The sequence below is a fragment of the Ceratina calcarata genome, unplaced genomic scaffold (genome assembly GCF_001652005.2).
Source record: "Ceratina calcarata isolate Rehan_Ccalc_2016 unplaced genomic scaffold, ASM165200v1 scaffold35.2, whole genome shotgun sequence".
Taxonomy (NCBI): domain Eukaryota; kingdom Metazoa; phylum Arthropoda; class Insecta; order Hymenoptera; family Apidae; genus Ceratina; species Ceratina calcarata.
The window spans coordinates 216,858-233,657 of record NW_017157934.1 but is presented as its reverse complement, the minus strand read 5'-3'; the positions used below and the strand labels follow the sequence as shown (position 1 = coordinate 233,657).

General features: G+C 36.8%; 3 protein-coding genes across 14 annotated transcripts; 1 reads left to right on the top strand and 2 right to left on the bottom strand.

The window, feature by feature from the left end:
• Positions 1-546: 546 nt before the first annotated feature.
• Cep97 (centrosomal protein 97kDa) lies at positions 547-6,236 on the top strand. Of its 8 annotated transcripts, none has more exons than XM_026813709.1 (13): positions 547-655; positions 897-1,048; positions 1,219-1,377; positions 1,458-1,559; positions 1,624-1,816; positions 2,034-2,124; positions 2,215-2,510; positions 2,684-2,776; positions 3,223-3,372; positions 3,488-4,087; positions 4,169-4,304; positions 4,379-4,598; positions 4,678-6,236. In XM_026813709.1, the coding sequence occupies exons 1-13, from the start codon at positions 643-645 to the stop codon at positions 5,254-5,256; spliced, it is 2,784 nt and encodes a 927-aa protein (XP_026669510.1). In that variant the 5' UTR covers positions 547-642; the 3' UTR covers positions 5,257-6,236. The 8 variants fall into 8 exon arrangements, with proteins under 8 accessions (XP_026669510.1, XP_026669509.1, XP_026669507.1 ...); XM_026813708.1 differs by having other exon boundaries at positions 3,470-4,087; XM_026813706.1 differs by having other exon boundaries at positions 3,223-3,423; positions 4,172-4,304.
• A 111-nt stretch (positions 6,237-6,347) lies between these two features.
• Cyp40 (Cyclophilin 40) lies at positions 6,348-9,051 on the bottom strand. 4 transcript variants are annotated; one of them, XM_026813736.1, is made up of 7 exons: positions 7,878-9,051; positions 7,614-7,751; positions 7,216-7,514; positions 7,023-7,157; positions 6,809-6,942; positions 6,688-6,740; positions 6,490-6,579 (listed from the first exon to the last, which is right to left on the bottom strand). In XM_026813736.1, the coding sequence occupies exons 1-6, from the start codon at positions 7,960-7,962 to the stop codon at positions 6,710-6,712; spliced, it is 822 nt and encodes a 273-aa protein (XP_026669537.1). In that variant the 5' UTR covers positions 7,963-9,051; the 3' UTR covers positions 6,490-6,579; positions 6,688-6,709. The 4 variants fall into 4 exon arrangements, with proteins under 4 accessions (XP_017880486.1, XP_017880488.1, XP_026669537.1 ...); XM_026813735.1 differs by having other exon boundaries at positions 6,531-6,623; positions 7,878-8,359; XM_018024997.2 differs by having other exon boundaries at positions 6,348-6,623; positions 6,688-6,942; positions 7,878-8,351.
• A 204-nt stretch (positions 9,052-9,255) lies between these two features.
• On the bottom strand, positions 9,256-15,782 carry LOC108625206 (neurotrimin). Of its 2 annotated transcripts, none has more exons than XM_018025005.2 (10): positions 15,603-15,782; positions 14,450-14,551; positions 13,311-13,529; positions 12,374-12,489; positions 12,155-12,296; positions 11,457-11,554; positions 10,207-10,506; positions 9,934-10,126; positions 9,647-9,700; positions 9,256-9,545 (listed from the first exon to the last, which is right to left on the bottom strand). In XM_018025005.2, the coding sequence occupies exons 1-10, from the start codon at positions 15,640-15,642 to the stop codon at positions 9,415-9,417; spliced, it is 1,395 nt and encodes a 464-aa protein (XP_017880494.1). In that variant the 5' UTR covers positions 15,643-15,782; the 3' UTR covers positions 9,256-9,414. The 2 variants fall into 2 exon arrangements, with proteins under 2 accessions (XP_017880494.1, XP_017880496.1); XM_018025007.2 differs by having other exon boundaries at positions 9,647-9,697.
• Between the last annotated feature and the right edge of the window lie 1,018 nt (positions 15,783-16,800).

The following is a 16,800-nucleotide window of genomic DNA, read 5'->3' as shown; positions in this document are numbered from 1 at the left end:
TAAATGTTTATCAAACATTTATTTTGTACCACAAAAGTTTTGAGAAATATGTTAACTGTTTTATAATACATAAATGAATACGGCGAAATTGCGATTTCTCATAAGAACCCATATTAAAAAACTAAAAATAAAAACATCTATATCTTTCTTCTCAAGTACCCTAGACTTTTGAAATTTTAACTGAGTTAGTTTTGCAGCTATGTCTAACTGCATACCAAATTTTGGAATTAACTGTGTGTTAATTCGTTCACCGACAGAACTTCCTCAAATCCATGATTCGAACGTGGATTTGAAAATTTTTTACAAATCGATAAATGTTATAAGATATGTACAATACTATCACAAATGGCCTTACATATTGCATATACATGTATGTTTTACTTTAATAAAATAATGAATTAAATAATGAATGAATAACAATCTCAATATAGTTACATAAGTCCTGTTTATTGTTCATTACGAACATAAAACTACGATGAGTAAATATCAATTCGTTTTATTTAAACTGTTTAAGAAAATGGAATTCGCTTTGTATTCGTATTTTACTTTGTAAATATCATCTATATTCAAATTCCTATAAGTATTATATAGTGATCACGACGACATCTTCATAGCGTCTACGAGTTTGATATTGTGTTCATCATGGCTTCGACGGGTTAGTCAAAATTTCATATTTATATTGTACCACTATTATGAAAAGATACCGTTGTAAAGATACGTTAGATATTCTCAGTATACCTTAGTCTATTATGAACATTCATTGTTTCGTAATTGTTTGCCTAAAACCAGCACAATTTCATTGCGTTTCCATACTTGCCATTTTTGACGTTTTCGGTTCTGCACGTATAAATATTTAGTCGAAAGTGGGTAACAGTGAAATTCTATTATTTATTCAGAATCTTTGGTGTGCGAAACACTCGACTTGAGTGGTCAAGGTTTGAAAAAGATTCCTCGTTGCCCGTCGGATGCGGATATCAGCACATTGATCATAGACGATAATGAGCTTCAGCGTCTTGATAATCTTGATTCTTACCACAGAATTACCAAGGTAAAACGTTTATGATAGCACGTACGAAATATTCAGTATGAAACATCTGCCTTTCCACTATAGAAATCCACATTTCTCATCTCGTTATCTGTTTATCATTGAAATGTCAATTATAATTTTTAATACGATAGATGAGGCAGTTTACTTTAAGAGCAATTAAATTGTTTCAGCTTTCAATAGTGAGGAATCAATTGTTACGTATGTATGGGGTGTCAAAGTTACATAATCTTGTGACTCTTAATTTAGCAAATAATGGTATACTGACCATAGAAGGCATAAAGGATATGATAAACTTACAAACACTTTGCCTAGCTGGCAATAATATAAAGGTATGTTACAAATTTAAATCTTTAATTTTTGTATCAAGTGTTTTGCATCCAGTCATTATATTCGTGGTGTTCGTTCGCAGTCCATTGAACACCTGCATACAAACACTAAGTTGGAACATTTAGATTTATCTGAAAATAGCATCAGTCACATCTCGGATATATCTTATTTGAGAAATTTAAAGGTAAAATTTAACTTTATTTTCTCTGAACTATTGTGCTTTATCTATCATTCTGATGGTATTTCAGGAGCTCTTTCTACATAACAATCGCATAATAACACTAAGGCAATGCGAACGTTATTTACCTACCTCCTTGGAAACATTTACATTGGCAAATAATAACATTACTGACCTGAATGAAATGTCGCATTTAGCTAATTTAAAAAACGTAATAAATTTTTCCATTGCTAATAATCCATGTGTCAGTATGACAGGTAACAGTATGTATCCTTTTTCTAATCGTTAAATTCAATATTTAGATGTTAGAAATTAATTAGTAATATATATTATAAAATGTCTTCGAAAAAATGTTTTCTCGCTACTGTTAAATGTCATCGCATAGAACATTCAGATAAAAATAATGTGCTTGTAGAGAGGTAGATATAAAACGAAAATATTAACGATAGATTTACAGCTATAGCTTTCTTTAATAAATAGCTTATAGTGGTTTTGACTATCGACCTTTCGTTATCAATTGGTGTATGAGCTTGAAATCAATTGATGGCTATCCTGTTGATCCTATCGAAAGGTGGGTACCGTTTGGATGTGTATATTAACTATTTGATAGAAGGACCATTATTCATAAAACTGTAATTCATTCGGAACAATGGTCACTCAGTTTAAAGGCAGAGTGGCTGTATTCCCAGGGTCGCGGTAGACAGTTCCGTGTTGGCGAACATGCACTGCTTGCGCAATATTTAGCGTCTGTCTGCCCTCTTTCCGGTGAATCTCTAGAAAATGAGACCGACAGGAAGCTTAGGCTGATTTTAAGTAAGGCACAACATCATCAACAGCAATTAAATCAACAAAGTGATGCTGGAAGCGTGCACAGCTTAAGTAGCGTCGGAATGACTCCTTCTCCAGCTACTAGGCGTAGACTTAGTCATAACAGGACAAGTTCTCCTAGACGTGCCAGTGAGTTAATTCATCTTTCTCTTTACTTTTCATTATTACAAGTACAATAACGAATTTTTTAACGTGTCTCTAAATTGATTTCGATGTAATTGTATAAAACGTGGACTAGTGGTGATGTACACTTTCCAGTCGTCATGCACCTGTATGTTCTAGTCATAATGTATTTTCTCTAGTTGCGCCAATGTTGACATACTATGAAGACAAATGCTTACAGTCACCAAAATTTTATGAAGCAAAATACTGTGTGTGCCATTCGCCTTGTAAAGGTATCCAGAGTCAAAGTAAATCATACACGGCTGTAACTGCATTGCAAACATGTGCAAAAATTTAAGACGAAAGTTCATACGTTGGAGAACTTATTGCAAATATAGCGCTATATGTTTTGACACAAAATCATTTTAGATTATTGCACATGTTTATGTCTTCTGTTCCTAGTATGTAGTACGGTTTTAATCGGTTACGTTTTTTACGCTTATAGCGCAAATAACCTTGGAGTATGAAAAGAAGAGTAATGTTATGATAATAATGCTAATTAGAAAATTTGTTTAGCAAATTTGACGATTTGAAAATATATTTCACATAGTTCACAATTTTTATATTATTTGTCCTTAGATATCATTTGCATGTATCCGCTACTCGAAATATGAATACGAACAAACATAATCGTGCATAATACAAATATGAGTATATAAAATGAATAATATTTAACTAGGTACAGCAAGGAACCCGCTGAGAGTAAGATCGCCAGATAGGATGATAGTAAGTTGCCATCCCGATGCTATGGTTTCTTCATGCCATACTCTACTAAACGAAGATCAGGAATCATTGATGACACAAAGTTTGGATCCAACTATGCTCTCTGGTACTTTAAACAATAAAGCATCGAACGTTGTTGTTTCATATGATACAGAAGGTAGATGACGAGGTTGATTAATTTTCAATTTCTGTTGCTTACTAAGGGATCGTCCAATTTACAGAAACATCTAGTCCTTTACAAGCAGCAACAAAATTAGTACCAGTTCCAGAATCTTTAATGAGCCCAGATTTTCGACCACCGTCTGGTCTATCTCGAGTTTTGGCAAAGACTCCACCGAGTAAACTGTCTTCGCCGTGTCAAATTACAATGCCAAGTAAACCTGTTTCATCTGATGGGGATGGTAAAGCTATCCCAATAATAAATACGGTGAATCCAATGGCGAAAACAAATCTTGCCGCTATAAAGGCAAACGCACTTGTAAAAAGTAATTCAGCCTCAAATTGCGCAGTTGGGAAACCAAGTATCGCTAAACCTATTATTACAAACGCTAGTAATAAATGTCCCCATAGTGTTAAAATCAATAATTACGTTCAAAGTAAAACATTGCCTATGAAACGAAGTACAAAAAATTCGCCAAACTTAGGCAGAAATATATCGAGGCCAAAAAGTGCGAATGATAAACTGAAGAGCAATGTCAAAAGAGCAGATGGAGACGCAGATAACGCTATTCAAAGTAGCGACGAAGATAGCGAAGTATGCCAAGCGAAATTAGATGGTATTCGCCATAGAGCTATTCAAAGAAGACAGGAAGATAATAAAGGTGATTCAATCCTCTTTTTAATCGATATAAAGGCAGAATTGTCTTTCGGATATAATAATTTATAACTTTACACTTTTAAAGCAGATCAAGATGAAGCTGAAAAAGCAGCAATATGTATACAAAGGATGTGGAGGGGCTATCATACTAGAAATCTTAATAAAAAAGCAACCACTATATTGAAGACTATCGAAATGATGAGAACGAACAAGTACATCCAGTAAGTTTTCCTCATCTTCAGAGAAATATGAAGCCTTTTACGAATCACTATAAGAATTGTTAATAATCATACAGAAAATTGTCTACTGATATGGAGGCTACCAGAACTGCATTAGAGAGTGAACATAAATTGCAATTATTACAAATGCAAGCAATTAATGCACTATGGAAAAAAGTTGTCAGCCTCCAACCCAGCGCCAACCGCGATTCTGCAGGGAACGATACAGAAAACCTAAGTCATAACGTAGACGTTGTAACCAACCTGGCACAAACATGTAATTTGTTGCACACTCAGGTACGACAATAATTAAACTATTCTATATACTGTCATATCACTCGTATCCCTGTTCTCTAAAACTTTGTCGATTGATCAGGTTCAACAACTGCAAGATTCCATGTCGGAAATAAAACGATGCATGTCGAGTATGCAACCGAAACCCCATCTTGTCGATAATGGTGTTGCGACTCAAACGGAGATATCAGCTGTTCATACACCAGCCGGTGAAGAAAATACGTTTCCTTACGCGCGACCACACAGACCTCAAACCTTACCGATTCATCAAACTATTCACGAAGGAAACGAAAACAAAAGCTTCGCGTCTAACTTAATTGACAGTGTGTTAAAAAAAGTGTCTCAATCCACTGACACGACGGACGACGAGGTCAACACTGATATATTAAACTCTAACGAGAATCCTGAATTAATTAATTCGAGCGAACATCCTGATATGTTCAAAAGCTGCGAAGAGATTATAGAACCTGAATTCAACGATGTGGCGGAGGAAGATACGAAAGACAGTTACGATGTAATAGATAATACTGTTTTAAACGGTGAAGTTTGCGAAGAAACATTGTGCAAAGAGTTACATCATTTAATTGAAACAGAAAATACGACAGAAAGTTGCTCGAACGTAGAAAAGGAAGACGGTTCAGAGGAAATGGAAAAGGAATAACTTTAATCTGGGAAGACAGACGACGACGAAGGTGCAAAGTCAGAAGTCACAGTAAGGAATAAATATAAATTTCAATGGATAGCTCGACTCATAAAATACGGGAAAAGTATACATACACGTCACGTCGCTGAGTTGATTCATTAAATATCGTACATCGTGGTCATTTAAGCAGTTTGAAATTTTTCCGTCCACATATCTGGTTTTTGAAAAGTTCATCAATGTACAAAGAGTGTATTTAACAGCTCTATACGACTTGCACAAAGCTTTCCTCCTATAAAACGGCTACAATAAAAGAACCACTGTACAGGAAGCATACATTTGGTGCCATAAATTTCATTGTTAGTCGTCGATCCTCAGATTGAAGTGTGTACTAAGAATATAAAAAAGGATTTTGATATATGAATACATTCCTCGTTAACGGCAGAAAGTTTGTAAGTTCCGGTAAGAAAATGTCGGCAGTCATTATTTTTATGTATTTATTTTCTTATTTATTTATTTATTTATTTATTGACAACTCCAAACCCGAGAAGAAAATTATATTTAAAGTGTAGTTCGTAACGAGTACATTTTTAATCTAGTCATCGCAGAAACTCCCATGTGTAATTGCTGTAGATATTAACTTGTATAGATATACAGTGCTATTAAGATAAAATCTTTCAAGGAAATAAATAATTGTTATAAAGATGCATGTTTTTGTTTATAACGTAAAAAAACTGCAATAATTTTTTTATTTTATTTGCGTATATCGCTCGTGTTTTACCACTTGTAATTTTTTTTTATAGATCGATTAGTTGTAGGGTTCTATTGAAATCATATCTTAATGTTTATTTTATGTAACATGTTTCTGATATAATATACAAAACAGTGATGCTCAGAATTGTTAAAAACTTAATGTAGGTGTCGAATAAACAAGTCATACATACGATGAACATTTGTATACAACAGTAGTTATGATTTGTATTAAAATATTTTCAACACTCGTGGTTGTAATTGTTTTTTTTTTTAGCATTTTACGTAATTATTACTATTAAGTAATGAAAATGAAAACGGACAATAATTATTTGCATATTGTCTATTTATGTAGAAACGTACATACGTATAAAAAATGTCATACTTTTTTCAAATATTCGTTACAAAATATTTCATTTTAATTTAAACATCTTTTTACAGGACGCCTTCTCAATAACTAGATATGAATTTATAATTTTTTTAACCTTATCGATTTCTAATAGAATGTCTTTATTGTTAGGAGATTCTAAAAGAGCTCGTCTTAGGTCTGCTAAACACAAGTTGTGTTCGTTTAATCCCATGTGTGCTTGACTTCTACGAAATAATGCTTTGCTGTTTTTTCTGTCCAAGTTTAGAGCCTAAGCATAAAATTAAGGCGCCAAGTGAAGAAACTTGTACACCGTATGTAATTCGAAGACTTACCTCTGTGCAAAGGGTCAAAGTTTCACGGTAATTTCTTTCTTTCAACTTGACCGCTGCAAGATTAAGTAATAGGGCCACTTCAGTGTTTACCATTAATTGGTTGGAAGAATCTGGTACATACACTGTCTTGTTCATCCATTTGTAATAGCGTAATGCTTTCTTATACTTCCTTCCTGCATCTATATAATTGTTTTGTGAAAAATAACGATTTCCTGAATCTTTTATCTTCTTAATAACGTCCACTATATACGTGCACTATAAACATCCACGAATGATCATTAAAAAAAAAAGTGCTTATTTTTCAAAAACATATGTATCTAAAACGGGAAACATACGTCGAGCTCTTTGATTTCTGTGGAATAATTCCAATCTTCTGGCCATGGTGTAAATACATCTTCAGTACCATCGTTCTCTTCCATACCCCAGTCTTCTTCCAATCGCAGTTCACCACAGTCGATTACTTGTACTCTCTGTGACGAAACAATTTGTTTCAACGACACGAAAGAGAACAGTTTCATTCATGCTTACCTGAACAGGTACATCATACGCTGTTTTAACTTGAGAAATTTCATACACGACACCCATACCTTTTAAAACTTTACCAAAAACCACATTGGTTTTATCCAAGTGTATACTAGCTGAAAGTGTAATGACAAACTGAGAACTGTTGCTGTCTGGGTAACCCTTATTTACCATGCTCAGTAGTCCTGCCAGTGTATGGGAAAGTTTGAAGTTTTCATCTTCAAATTCTTTTCCGTATATACTTTCTCCACCGGTTCCATCAAAATTTATTATATCTCCGCCTTGGATCATAACTTGTGATAACACTAGATTATTGCAAATTTTTATGTTAAATTCCCATTGACCATCTGTTTTTTAATTTTCATAATTCTTTTCTCAGTGTAATTAATTCATTCTTCTGGTACCTTTATGAAATATTGATCCTTTGTAATGTAAACGTTTCCCACTGGCTCCGGTACCTTTTTCTCCAGTGCACAGTGCACGGAAATTCTCAGCTGTTCGTGGTACAACATCCTTAAAAAGCTCAATCACAATTCTTCCAACTGTATCATAGTACCATATAAATTACATTTTATAATTCTAATGGAATGAAATGTAAGACAGTAATGCACACACTGAAAGTTGAACATAAACACGCATAATTTAATGATCATATGTTTCAACATTACCTTTTTCTCTGTCAATTGCTATATCTAAAAAAACGATTGGATTACTTTTACATCTAATGTCTTGATTTTGTAAAGAATTTTCCATACTTTATCAATTAGTAGCCCTCCATATGTATTAAAACGAGTTATCGAACTTTTATTTACTTGCTCTGTAATCACTGTGAGAGAGACGTGCGAAACATTTGAGTATTCTGTTAACCCCACTTCTGTTATCTAATTCAAGATTGTCGATTGTATGAAAAAAGTCAAAGACAGAATTCTCTAAGTTGTTGATTTTTATAAATGTAAATTTTCATTTATAAAAGAACTTGGAGATCGAGACTTTCGCATTTTTCTCAAGGCTCTTTCAAAAGGATTCTGTATTGTGAATTGTGACTGAGCTATGACAGTTTTATATCATTTTATATCAACAAACGGTACATACACCATACACATACCTCAAACGATTTTGGAATTGCATGTGACGCCATCTAGCCGCTTAGGCCGCTTGTCAGCCATGACTTAGAAGAAAGCGGCCGCTATAATATAGTTGACGTGAAATATTAACGTTTCTTAATTTCTATCGTAAAGAATTACTTCCAATTTGCTCCATCGGAGTCTAAATTTCCTCCCATGGTAAATGTTATATTTAATGAAATATTTATAAATAAAAAAAGCACAAATTTGTTATCTGCGAAGCATGTACTAAATGGTCTTTTTACACAAACATTATGATGCCAAAGAATTCAGTTTTACAAGATTCATGGATCTAATCGTTTAGCCTTGTGTATCACGTCTATAATACTACTGTGTGTGTTTTAATAATTGCAGTGTACACAAAAATATTTCGCAGAAAATACATCGATCGTTTATATGTTTCCAAAATCAATACATTAATCACAAAACAAAATACATAATACCTTATCAGCACACGAAACATAATATATATGACACGTAGGTGGAATTTATATTTACAATCTTAAAACTTACAATTATAACGAAATCGCGAAATTTTATCCTAATATAGGACACAAATTGTCTTCCTCTTGATATTTCTTCCTATACAATAACCCAAAGGTGGGGAACCTTTTTACCACTAGAGGCCAGATTTAAATCAGGCAGTAATAAAGGAGGCCGCTATAATTTTTTATATTTCACTGTTGGTATTTTTATTTGTTTAAGCATATATTCATTCAGATCTTGAAATTTTAATAAACATCTACATATTTAAATACCGCTTAAAATAAAAGTAACATTAGTAGAAGAATTTTTACGTAAATTTATTACTTTGTAAAGAAACACAATAGAAAAATAATAATATTAAATTATAAATATCTAACATAGCAATAGTACGGAAAATAATTTTAAAATTTGATGGAAAATTGAAGTTAGTCGGATATTTGCATTTGTTTCTTACTTGAAAGTAATTGAATACATTCAAATATAAATACATAATTTGAAACCGTACAAAGAAGCCGCACGTTCCCCACCTCTGCAATAACAGCTCATCACGTAAAACCAAAGTATAACTCTTCTTTCCGATCGACATAATGAAGTTTTATATATTGCCACGATAATTGAGGACATATAATACCAATATCATTGTTGCGATTTTTCCTTGATTAAGAGAACCTCCGCTGTTAGCAGCATCCAGAGGAGAGTGTTGCGATATCGATGCAAGTTGCACCGCTGCGAAAGAGCAATGTAAAATTTCGTATTCATATTCACATTTAATATAAAATTTCAGTGGTTTTTAAACAGCACAAAGAGGAATTAAAATATCAAATTACCGGGTATAATTTTGTTCTCCTGTATCGCGTTAGTTATGTAGTTGTCCTTGTCTGCTGTAAAGAGAAAAAAAATTAGTTTTAGTTTTAGTCTTAGTTTTCCTATAATACCTCATTTTTCCCGAAAATCATGTATTTTTACAAAAACGACGAGTTTTCGAAAATAGTACGTGATAGAGCAATTCTGTTTCCAGATTCGTGTTCGATACGGGAAACTCTATAAGAATCATGTGATGGACATTGCAAAACTTGAAAATAGTTTTTATTTGCCGGTTAGTGTTATCACTTACGTGCGCCTTCTGTAGCGAATCGTATTATCTCCGACGGTTTGCTCCAGCCGTAACGATTTTTCGACAGTATCAACGCCTCGTAATGCGTAGCTTCTTCTAAACCGGTCAATTTAAACGAATACGTATGTATGAAACTATTTTCATCGCTGCCACTGGGTATATACAGCTTGCGCCATGCACCAGGAACCCCATTCTGTGAATTAACTGGTTAATTCGAAGTACCACAGTTGGCATATAGATTTAAGTGTGTAAACCATCAATCCATAGTATTACCGTAACTTTACGAAATCTGAACTCGTGTTGAACAATGGGATTGTAACTGTAGACCTCCCAGACGAAATTGTACGAGGTCTTCGAGAGGCTGTACGCTTTCTTAAACACGGCCGGGTTCGCGACACCCGATAATTCGACCGCCGCCTCAGTGATTCCTAAAGAATTAGAAGCCCTGCACAAGTAAAACCCGTAATCCGTCGTCCTGACGTTCCTTATCACCAAGCTGTGATCGCTGCCCGCGTTGTGCTTCACTATTCGCGAGGAGTAATTCACGCTTTCGTTGTTGAAACACCACTCTACCTGCGGACGAAACAATAATTTATGCGATCAGCGAGCAAGGAAACCGAATCCGGGAAGGCTCATTGGATTAAGTGGGATGGTTTAGAATGCACCGCGATGACACTTTAAACACAAAACTTTTGTCCGATTACGAGAAGTCTGGAGGAGATGCTTAGTCAGCTACAAGTTTAAACACAGCAGCTACCTTTCGCGAGAAAAAGTATCGCGAGTCACGTTTCCCCGTCAATCGATTCATCAGGTTTCACTGCCTCCAAGGGATAGACCGAGGGAAATTGCTTTACAGATACAGCCTGTCCGTACCTTATACAGGGTGTCCCAGAAAAAGTGTTACAGCCGAAGAGAAGTGATTCTGTAAGTGTTCCTGAACAACAATTTCCTTTGGCAAAATGCAAAGTGAGACATTATTTTTAAATTATTAACGAAATACATTGACCAATAAGAGCACGAGCAGGGCCCGCGCTAAGCCACGGCCAAGCGTCACGATCCGAGCCAACCTACCCATGGCTGGGCGCGGGCCCTTCGCTTGCTCTCATTGGTCAATGTTTTTCGTTAATAATTCAAAAACTATGGTTCACTTTGTATTTTACCAAAAGAAATTGTTGTTCAGAAACACCTCCAGAATCACCTCGCCTCTAACACTTTTTCTGGGACACCTTGTATATCTCTTGTAGCGTTAAATCTTGAGTAAATTATTTTTAATTGCACTGTTCGTTTAAACGTATCGAGTGAAAACAATTGTTGTAAGCATTCGGATAGAAACAAGATCAGGGAGAATCTTTGTTATTATTATCTGGTTAAAACGAGTCTACCGTTTCGAAATGTACAATGGAAAATTGGAAAAGGGGCGCCGCGTGTTCGGAACAGGGTTTACTTTAGGCTATGCCCATTGTTATTCGAACTGTCATTTACTAACATAATGGTATCATTCATAATGTTGCAAAATTATTCACCTTCGCCTCCGGCCAAGCAGTGACCCCGCAATTCAACTGCACTCGTATTCCTGGGGGTGCGTGCATCCACGTCTTCATCATCTCGATCTTCGGCTTGTCTACATTGTTTCCAATCATCGATTCCGATCGAAATCGCGAGACGGGTGCATGAAAAGGAAAAAGTGAACTGAATGCTGAAATTCGTGACGCGTTCATGAAACGATCATTGAACTTTTTCAAATGGTCTATCGACAGTGCTTACATCAGCCAAGCTTTTAATTAGCCGACGACCGTCATTTATCTAATAATTTAATCGGTATGAATCATCTAATCACAGGTTGAACGTTCACGAGACTCGTTTTTGTGCCGTTTCTGTTCTCTCCAGTTCAGGAAACGTCTCGTAATTTCCAATTGAAATTACAGGACGACAGGACACGAAACGACGTCCCGTAGAATGATTGTCGTACACAAACGATTTGAACGCCGCGTGATTACAATTAGATCGTGCGGATGCAACGTTCGATCGGAATACTAAACAGGGGAATGCAATTTCCTAATTTAATTACGACCGTTTAACGACGAATAGAGGATAGTGGTTACTTCCGTGTATTTATAATCTGTCGAGATACGCATAAGCTCGAACGTGGGTAGGCGAGCAAACACGTGTGCAATTATGATAAATATAAGCCGTTTTTATAAATAGTTGAAATGGTACCTACATCTAACGTACAGATCTATGGTCGCCGTAGCTGGTTCACCGACGCCGTTATCCGCGACGCAAGTATATCGGCCGGCGTCGCTGGGTTTTTCGGCGTGAAATCGCAAACGCGATCTATCATACAAAAACGGTATCTCGCCGTCCTGTCAACGAATAAATGTTTACGTACACGCATTCGTATCATCGCGTGGAACCCTTTCCTATGTAACGGAACGTTTACCTTGTTTCTCCACGATACGATAGGAATTGGAACGCCCTTAGCGACACAAGCCATGTCCACCTCTTCTCCCAAGTTCACTTCGAGTTTACTTGATACTGGATAGACGGTAGGCGAATCTGCAATTTTCGATTCATTCATGGTAACTTTCGACGTCGATAATTCAAAACTGTATCGGTGTAAAGTCGCAGGGATCGGTCGTACATCGCCAGACGTAGAAACGGTATCATTTCCAATTTAATAGGATAAAAAAGAAATTCGATTTCGCTCGAGGGACGGACGAGTCGGAGAGATCCTTTTTCTTATTTTTACGCGCGCCGGGTGTACAAAGTTCGACGAAATGGAACCGAAATCCTTGCCGCTGAGAAAACTCCGTGGAGGATTCCTCGGCAGAGAAAAAACTTTTCTGAATTTGTTTGTGGTATGAGGTACACCTCTAAGATACTCTTGGGTCATCCATAATTTCACGTCGGCGGTAATACGCGATAGAATCGACGTCAATGTTCAACCTCTCGCCGATACATACTCAATCTAAGGTTTCTTCGATCCCTTTTGGTTGCAACCTCTACTTCCCAATTATCGATTCCAATTAATTGATATCGCCCCCGTAATTGATTCCGTTCGACCAACTAACGATGTACACGAAGGATTAGCAAAGAGAGGACGGTTTCAAAGATGAAAATCAAATATTTTCGTAACGACAAGAACTGCTTGTTTCCAATCTTGATTTGATGACAGTCGATGTATCAATAAATAAAATACCGATAGATGCTTATATAGACATTAAATATTGCGTAAACAATGTCGTTACAGATAGATTGAACGCGCGTATAAAGCGTATCATCGTTGTATATCGTCGACGATGTCGTATCCTGGTGAAAAGTTTCTATCGAATAGAAAGTGCGACGTTCCGTTTGAATATCGATTTGCAATTACTCACACATTACTTCGATTTCGTGTACTTGCGTAGCGTGTCCCCAAGGAGCTGGCCGAGACGCCTGGCATACATATTCCCCGGTATCGTTCCGTCTCACGTGGGAAACCTCCAGGCTGCTGTTCGAGTACATCCTAACTCTTTCAGGTGATTCGTGTCGCGGATCACCGCTGTCAGCCAAAAGGGTGCCGTCCCTCCACCATCTCACTCTGGTCTGCACGTTATCTGGATACACGAATGCGTATGCACCGGAACGTCTCAATTCGTTCGAACACTCAATAACAAAATTCTTCGACTGACTCTACGGATAGAATTACTGTTCCGTAATTCTATCGGAACAATCGGCTGGAGATAGGAACGGTATGCAAAGTGCATTTCGGCGAATTTCTAATTAATAAGTAACCGAGCCGAGTAGCTTTCCCCTGACCCACTTTCTCATTAATCCCTGTCGGTTTGAAACGTCTGCGATCCGGATGGTCGCGGTAAATTTCAAGGATGCATAATTCGAGACAAGTTCTTAATCCGCGATGTTAGTATCGCCTTCTTGTTAGCGTACGTGACCTCCTGCCGGAGTTGCAACGGAGGAAAGCGAACGGGTGACAGGCAATCCCGTTACCGGCGAAACCACCGATGACAGTTCGATCGATTGTACGGGCAAATTGTTTGCGTTCTATACCGGCATCCAAGTGTTGCGAATGGACACATCGCCGCTGCTCTAGGGAAATTGGCATCGATCGTTGCCCGAAATTGTGGTCACTACACAGCCAGCTCTCTCTTTCCCCGATAAGATTAATATTAATAATTCAATTTGCTGACCCCTTTCTTCTCAATTCTAACACATGCACGTTTTTCAGTTCATAAAATTCCTCTAAATATATTTTTAATGCATACGAAGAAGCCAATAGTAAAAAACGAGTATTTGAAATTATGTTGTTGACATGAAGGGACAAAAATAGAATTTGTAAGCAATACCTTCGTTGAGAAGAAAAAGGGAAGAAGAAGATGGAGACAAGAGTGATCGCAACAGTTTTATTGCAGAAGTTAACTTTTCTATAGGCTTTTTATTGCTTTTGTATTTTTTCTTGTAACGATGTTGAATCAGATCATTGTTACAAGAATAAATTTACGATTAGTACCAGACTTACCGAGATCTTCGACGTAACAGGGTAACACTACAGTGTCATTTTCAAAGGTTTTCACCGTCGTTGGGTAGCTTTTAAAGCCACTGTTCGCCACCGCCCGATTAACTGTAACAATAAATGTAACAAGTCCTCATAATGTAGTTTATACTACAAGATCCTTTTCTTATCTTATTCGAGTTAGTTCTAATTTTTGAATTGTGAAAGTTTAAGATCACTTTCACAGAGACAGCTGATGGGTTAAATACAGAGTTCACATGCAGTATGCATGTACTTCTGGAATCGGACAACCGAACGCAATTCATTCACTCGGCTGGACAAATTGAATTTCTGAAAATCGCACTGGGGCGTACTAGTCTTTTAATTAAAACCAAGATAAGCGAACGGAGATAAAAGGAGAAAAGTAAAAGGATCAAAAAGAATCGAGCAATTTTCAACCATACAGGATTGAGGAAAATAACCAGAAGGAAAACAATTTTGCGAAATTTATAATGCGCATCGTAAGTTCGTTCCGGCGACCATTGTATGGTTCTCGCTGTAACGAATACCAAATACTCATGGCACCTGAGAGTTAATGAGAAACCTAGAAACAATCTGATCGAAAGTGAATTAATTTTAACGAATTCAAGTGGCAGCGCAAGAGATAATTGCGACAGTTTGACGAGAACCCAATGATCGATTCTGTCCGCGTTCAAATTAAGAAACTTTTTCATGTTAAATCGACTGGGTCGCTTTTTTTATGCCTAACGTTTGTTCATGTTTCGCATTTAAAAGAGAAATTGTATGGGAAGAAATTGTCATGTGACTTGCGTCAAAAATTTTATTCAACAAGCAATCGTTTGATCCTGATTCGAAATCTCTGATTTAAAATGAACCAACAGTAGTGATAGCGAAAAACGGAAATATTTTGCAAGGATGTAAAAATCATGTATTGTGAAAGCTATGAAAACAATTGGATGAAAATTGACGCGTCGAAATCCGCCACATTCTCGGTAGTTAATTGGATAATGAAATCGTTGAAAGAAACGATTTCTCAATTGTTCCGAGTGTAATCTGTGACAGTTTGCATAATTGCACGAATCGAACGCCACGGAAGCGCTTCGAAATAATCTAAATTGCCCATGTACGAGTTTTACTTTTGTCATGTTTTGTCGCTTACCTATAATAAAAATGCAAATCATCCAACCAAAGAGCAACATGTTATAAATGTCACATGCAATGTTTCACCACTGTCAAATCACGAGACAAAACAGAGGAAAGAAACCGAGTTAGATTTAGAATGATACCCGTGATACGCGCGCGAACTCTTCGACTTTTCACGAGACACTGATCTCTGACTAAGATGGTGATCGTGTTCCAACGATCTTAACGCACACGATTGTACACGCTCACGCACACTTGTCGTCCGGTGTAATTATGTCCAGTTGTCCATTGTGCGATTCAGGGATGCTCATATCGTCACCCATCAAGCCACTTACCGTTTCTACGCGGGTAAGAGAGGGAACGGCGTTCCAAAAAAGTGTTGCATTGTCCCTTTCTCGAGTTACTTGTATTACAATTAACATTTTCCCTTTGAAACTTTATTTTATTTGTATTAAAAACATCCTTTATTCAAATTTGTCGTTTTAAAAACTTCAAACATGAAATAATTGCAGTGATTATTGCGAGGAGGTGGAAGATGCCCTGAGAACTGAGAACCGTCGAACCCTGTTGCAACGCTACCACCATGTAACACATGCACGGGATATCTATGTACCAACACCAAAGGCATTCTTCTATAATTTGTTCAATTTACGCACCGAGGCGTACCATACATAGAGTCATTCATCGAGTTATCCATTAAATCGTTAATCTAATATGTGAATCGACGGCCCGTTCTAAAAAGAGGTGACGACGATACCCTCTTTCACGACCGTAAACAAATGGAAATGTCACTGTCAACGTTCAAGAGACAATGCTGACGTTCACAAGGGGCGAAATTATATCCCCGATCGATGATAAAAAGATATCGTTCGCCTTTTGTGACAATTTTTTCCATCGTTCGAAAAGGTCGTCCGCGACTGCACTTTGAGCTGCGCAACTTCGGAACGTGACCGAAGGTAATCCGATGAATCGACGACGCTGATTTAATTGTTCTTGATGGAAGGAGTACCGGAAAAAGCGAGGCTGATGAAAAAGCGGAGTCAACTTTCAAACGAAATCATGAAAAATTAGCGGTGCCGCGCAGAGATTATGCGAAATCGCATTTTAATCTCGCCCTACCCTCCACGAGTTATTACTCCAACGGGACTCGGGTAGAACGTTATTAATTATTCAGTATGATCCTCGACCTCAAGGATGTTTCCCTCGCTGCGTGG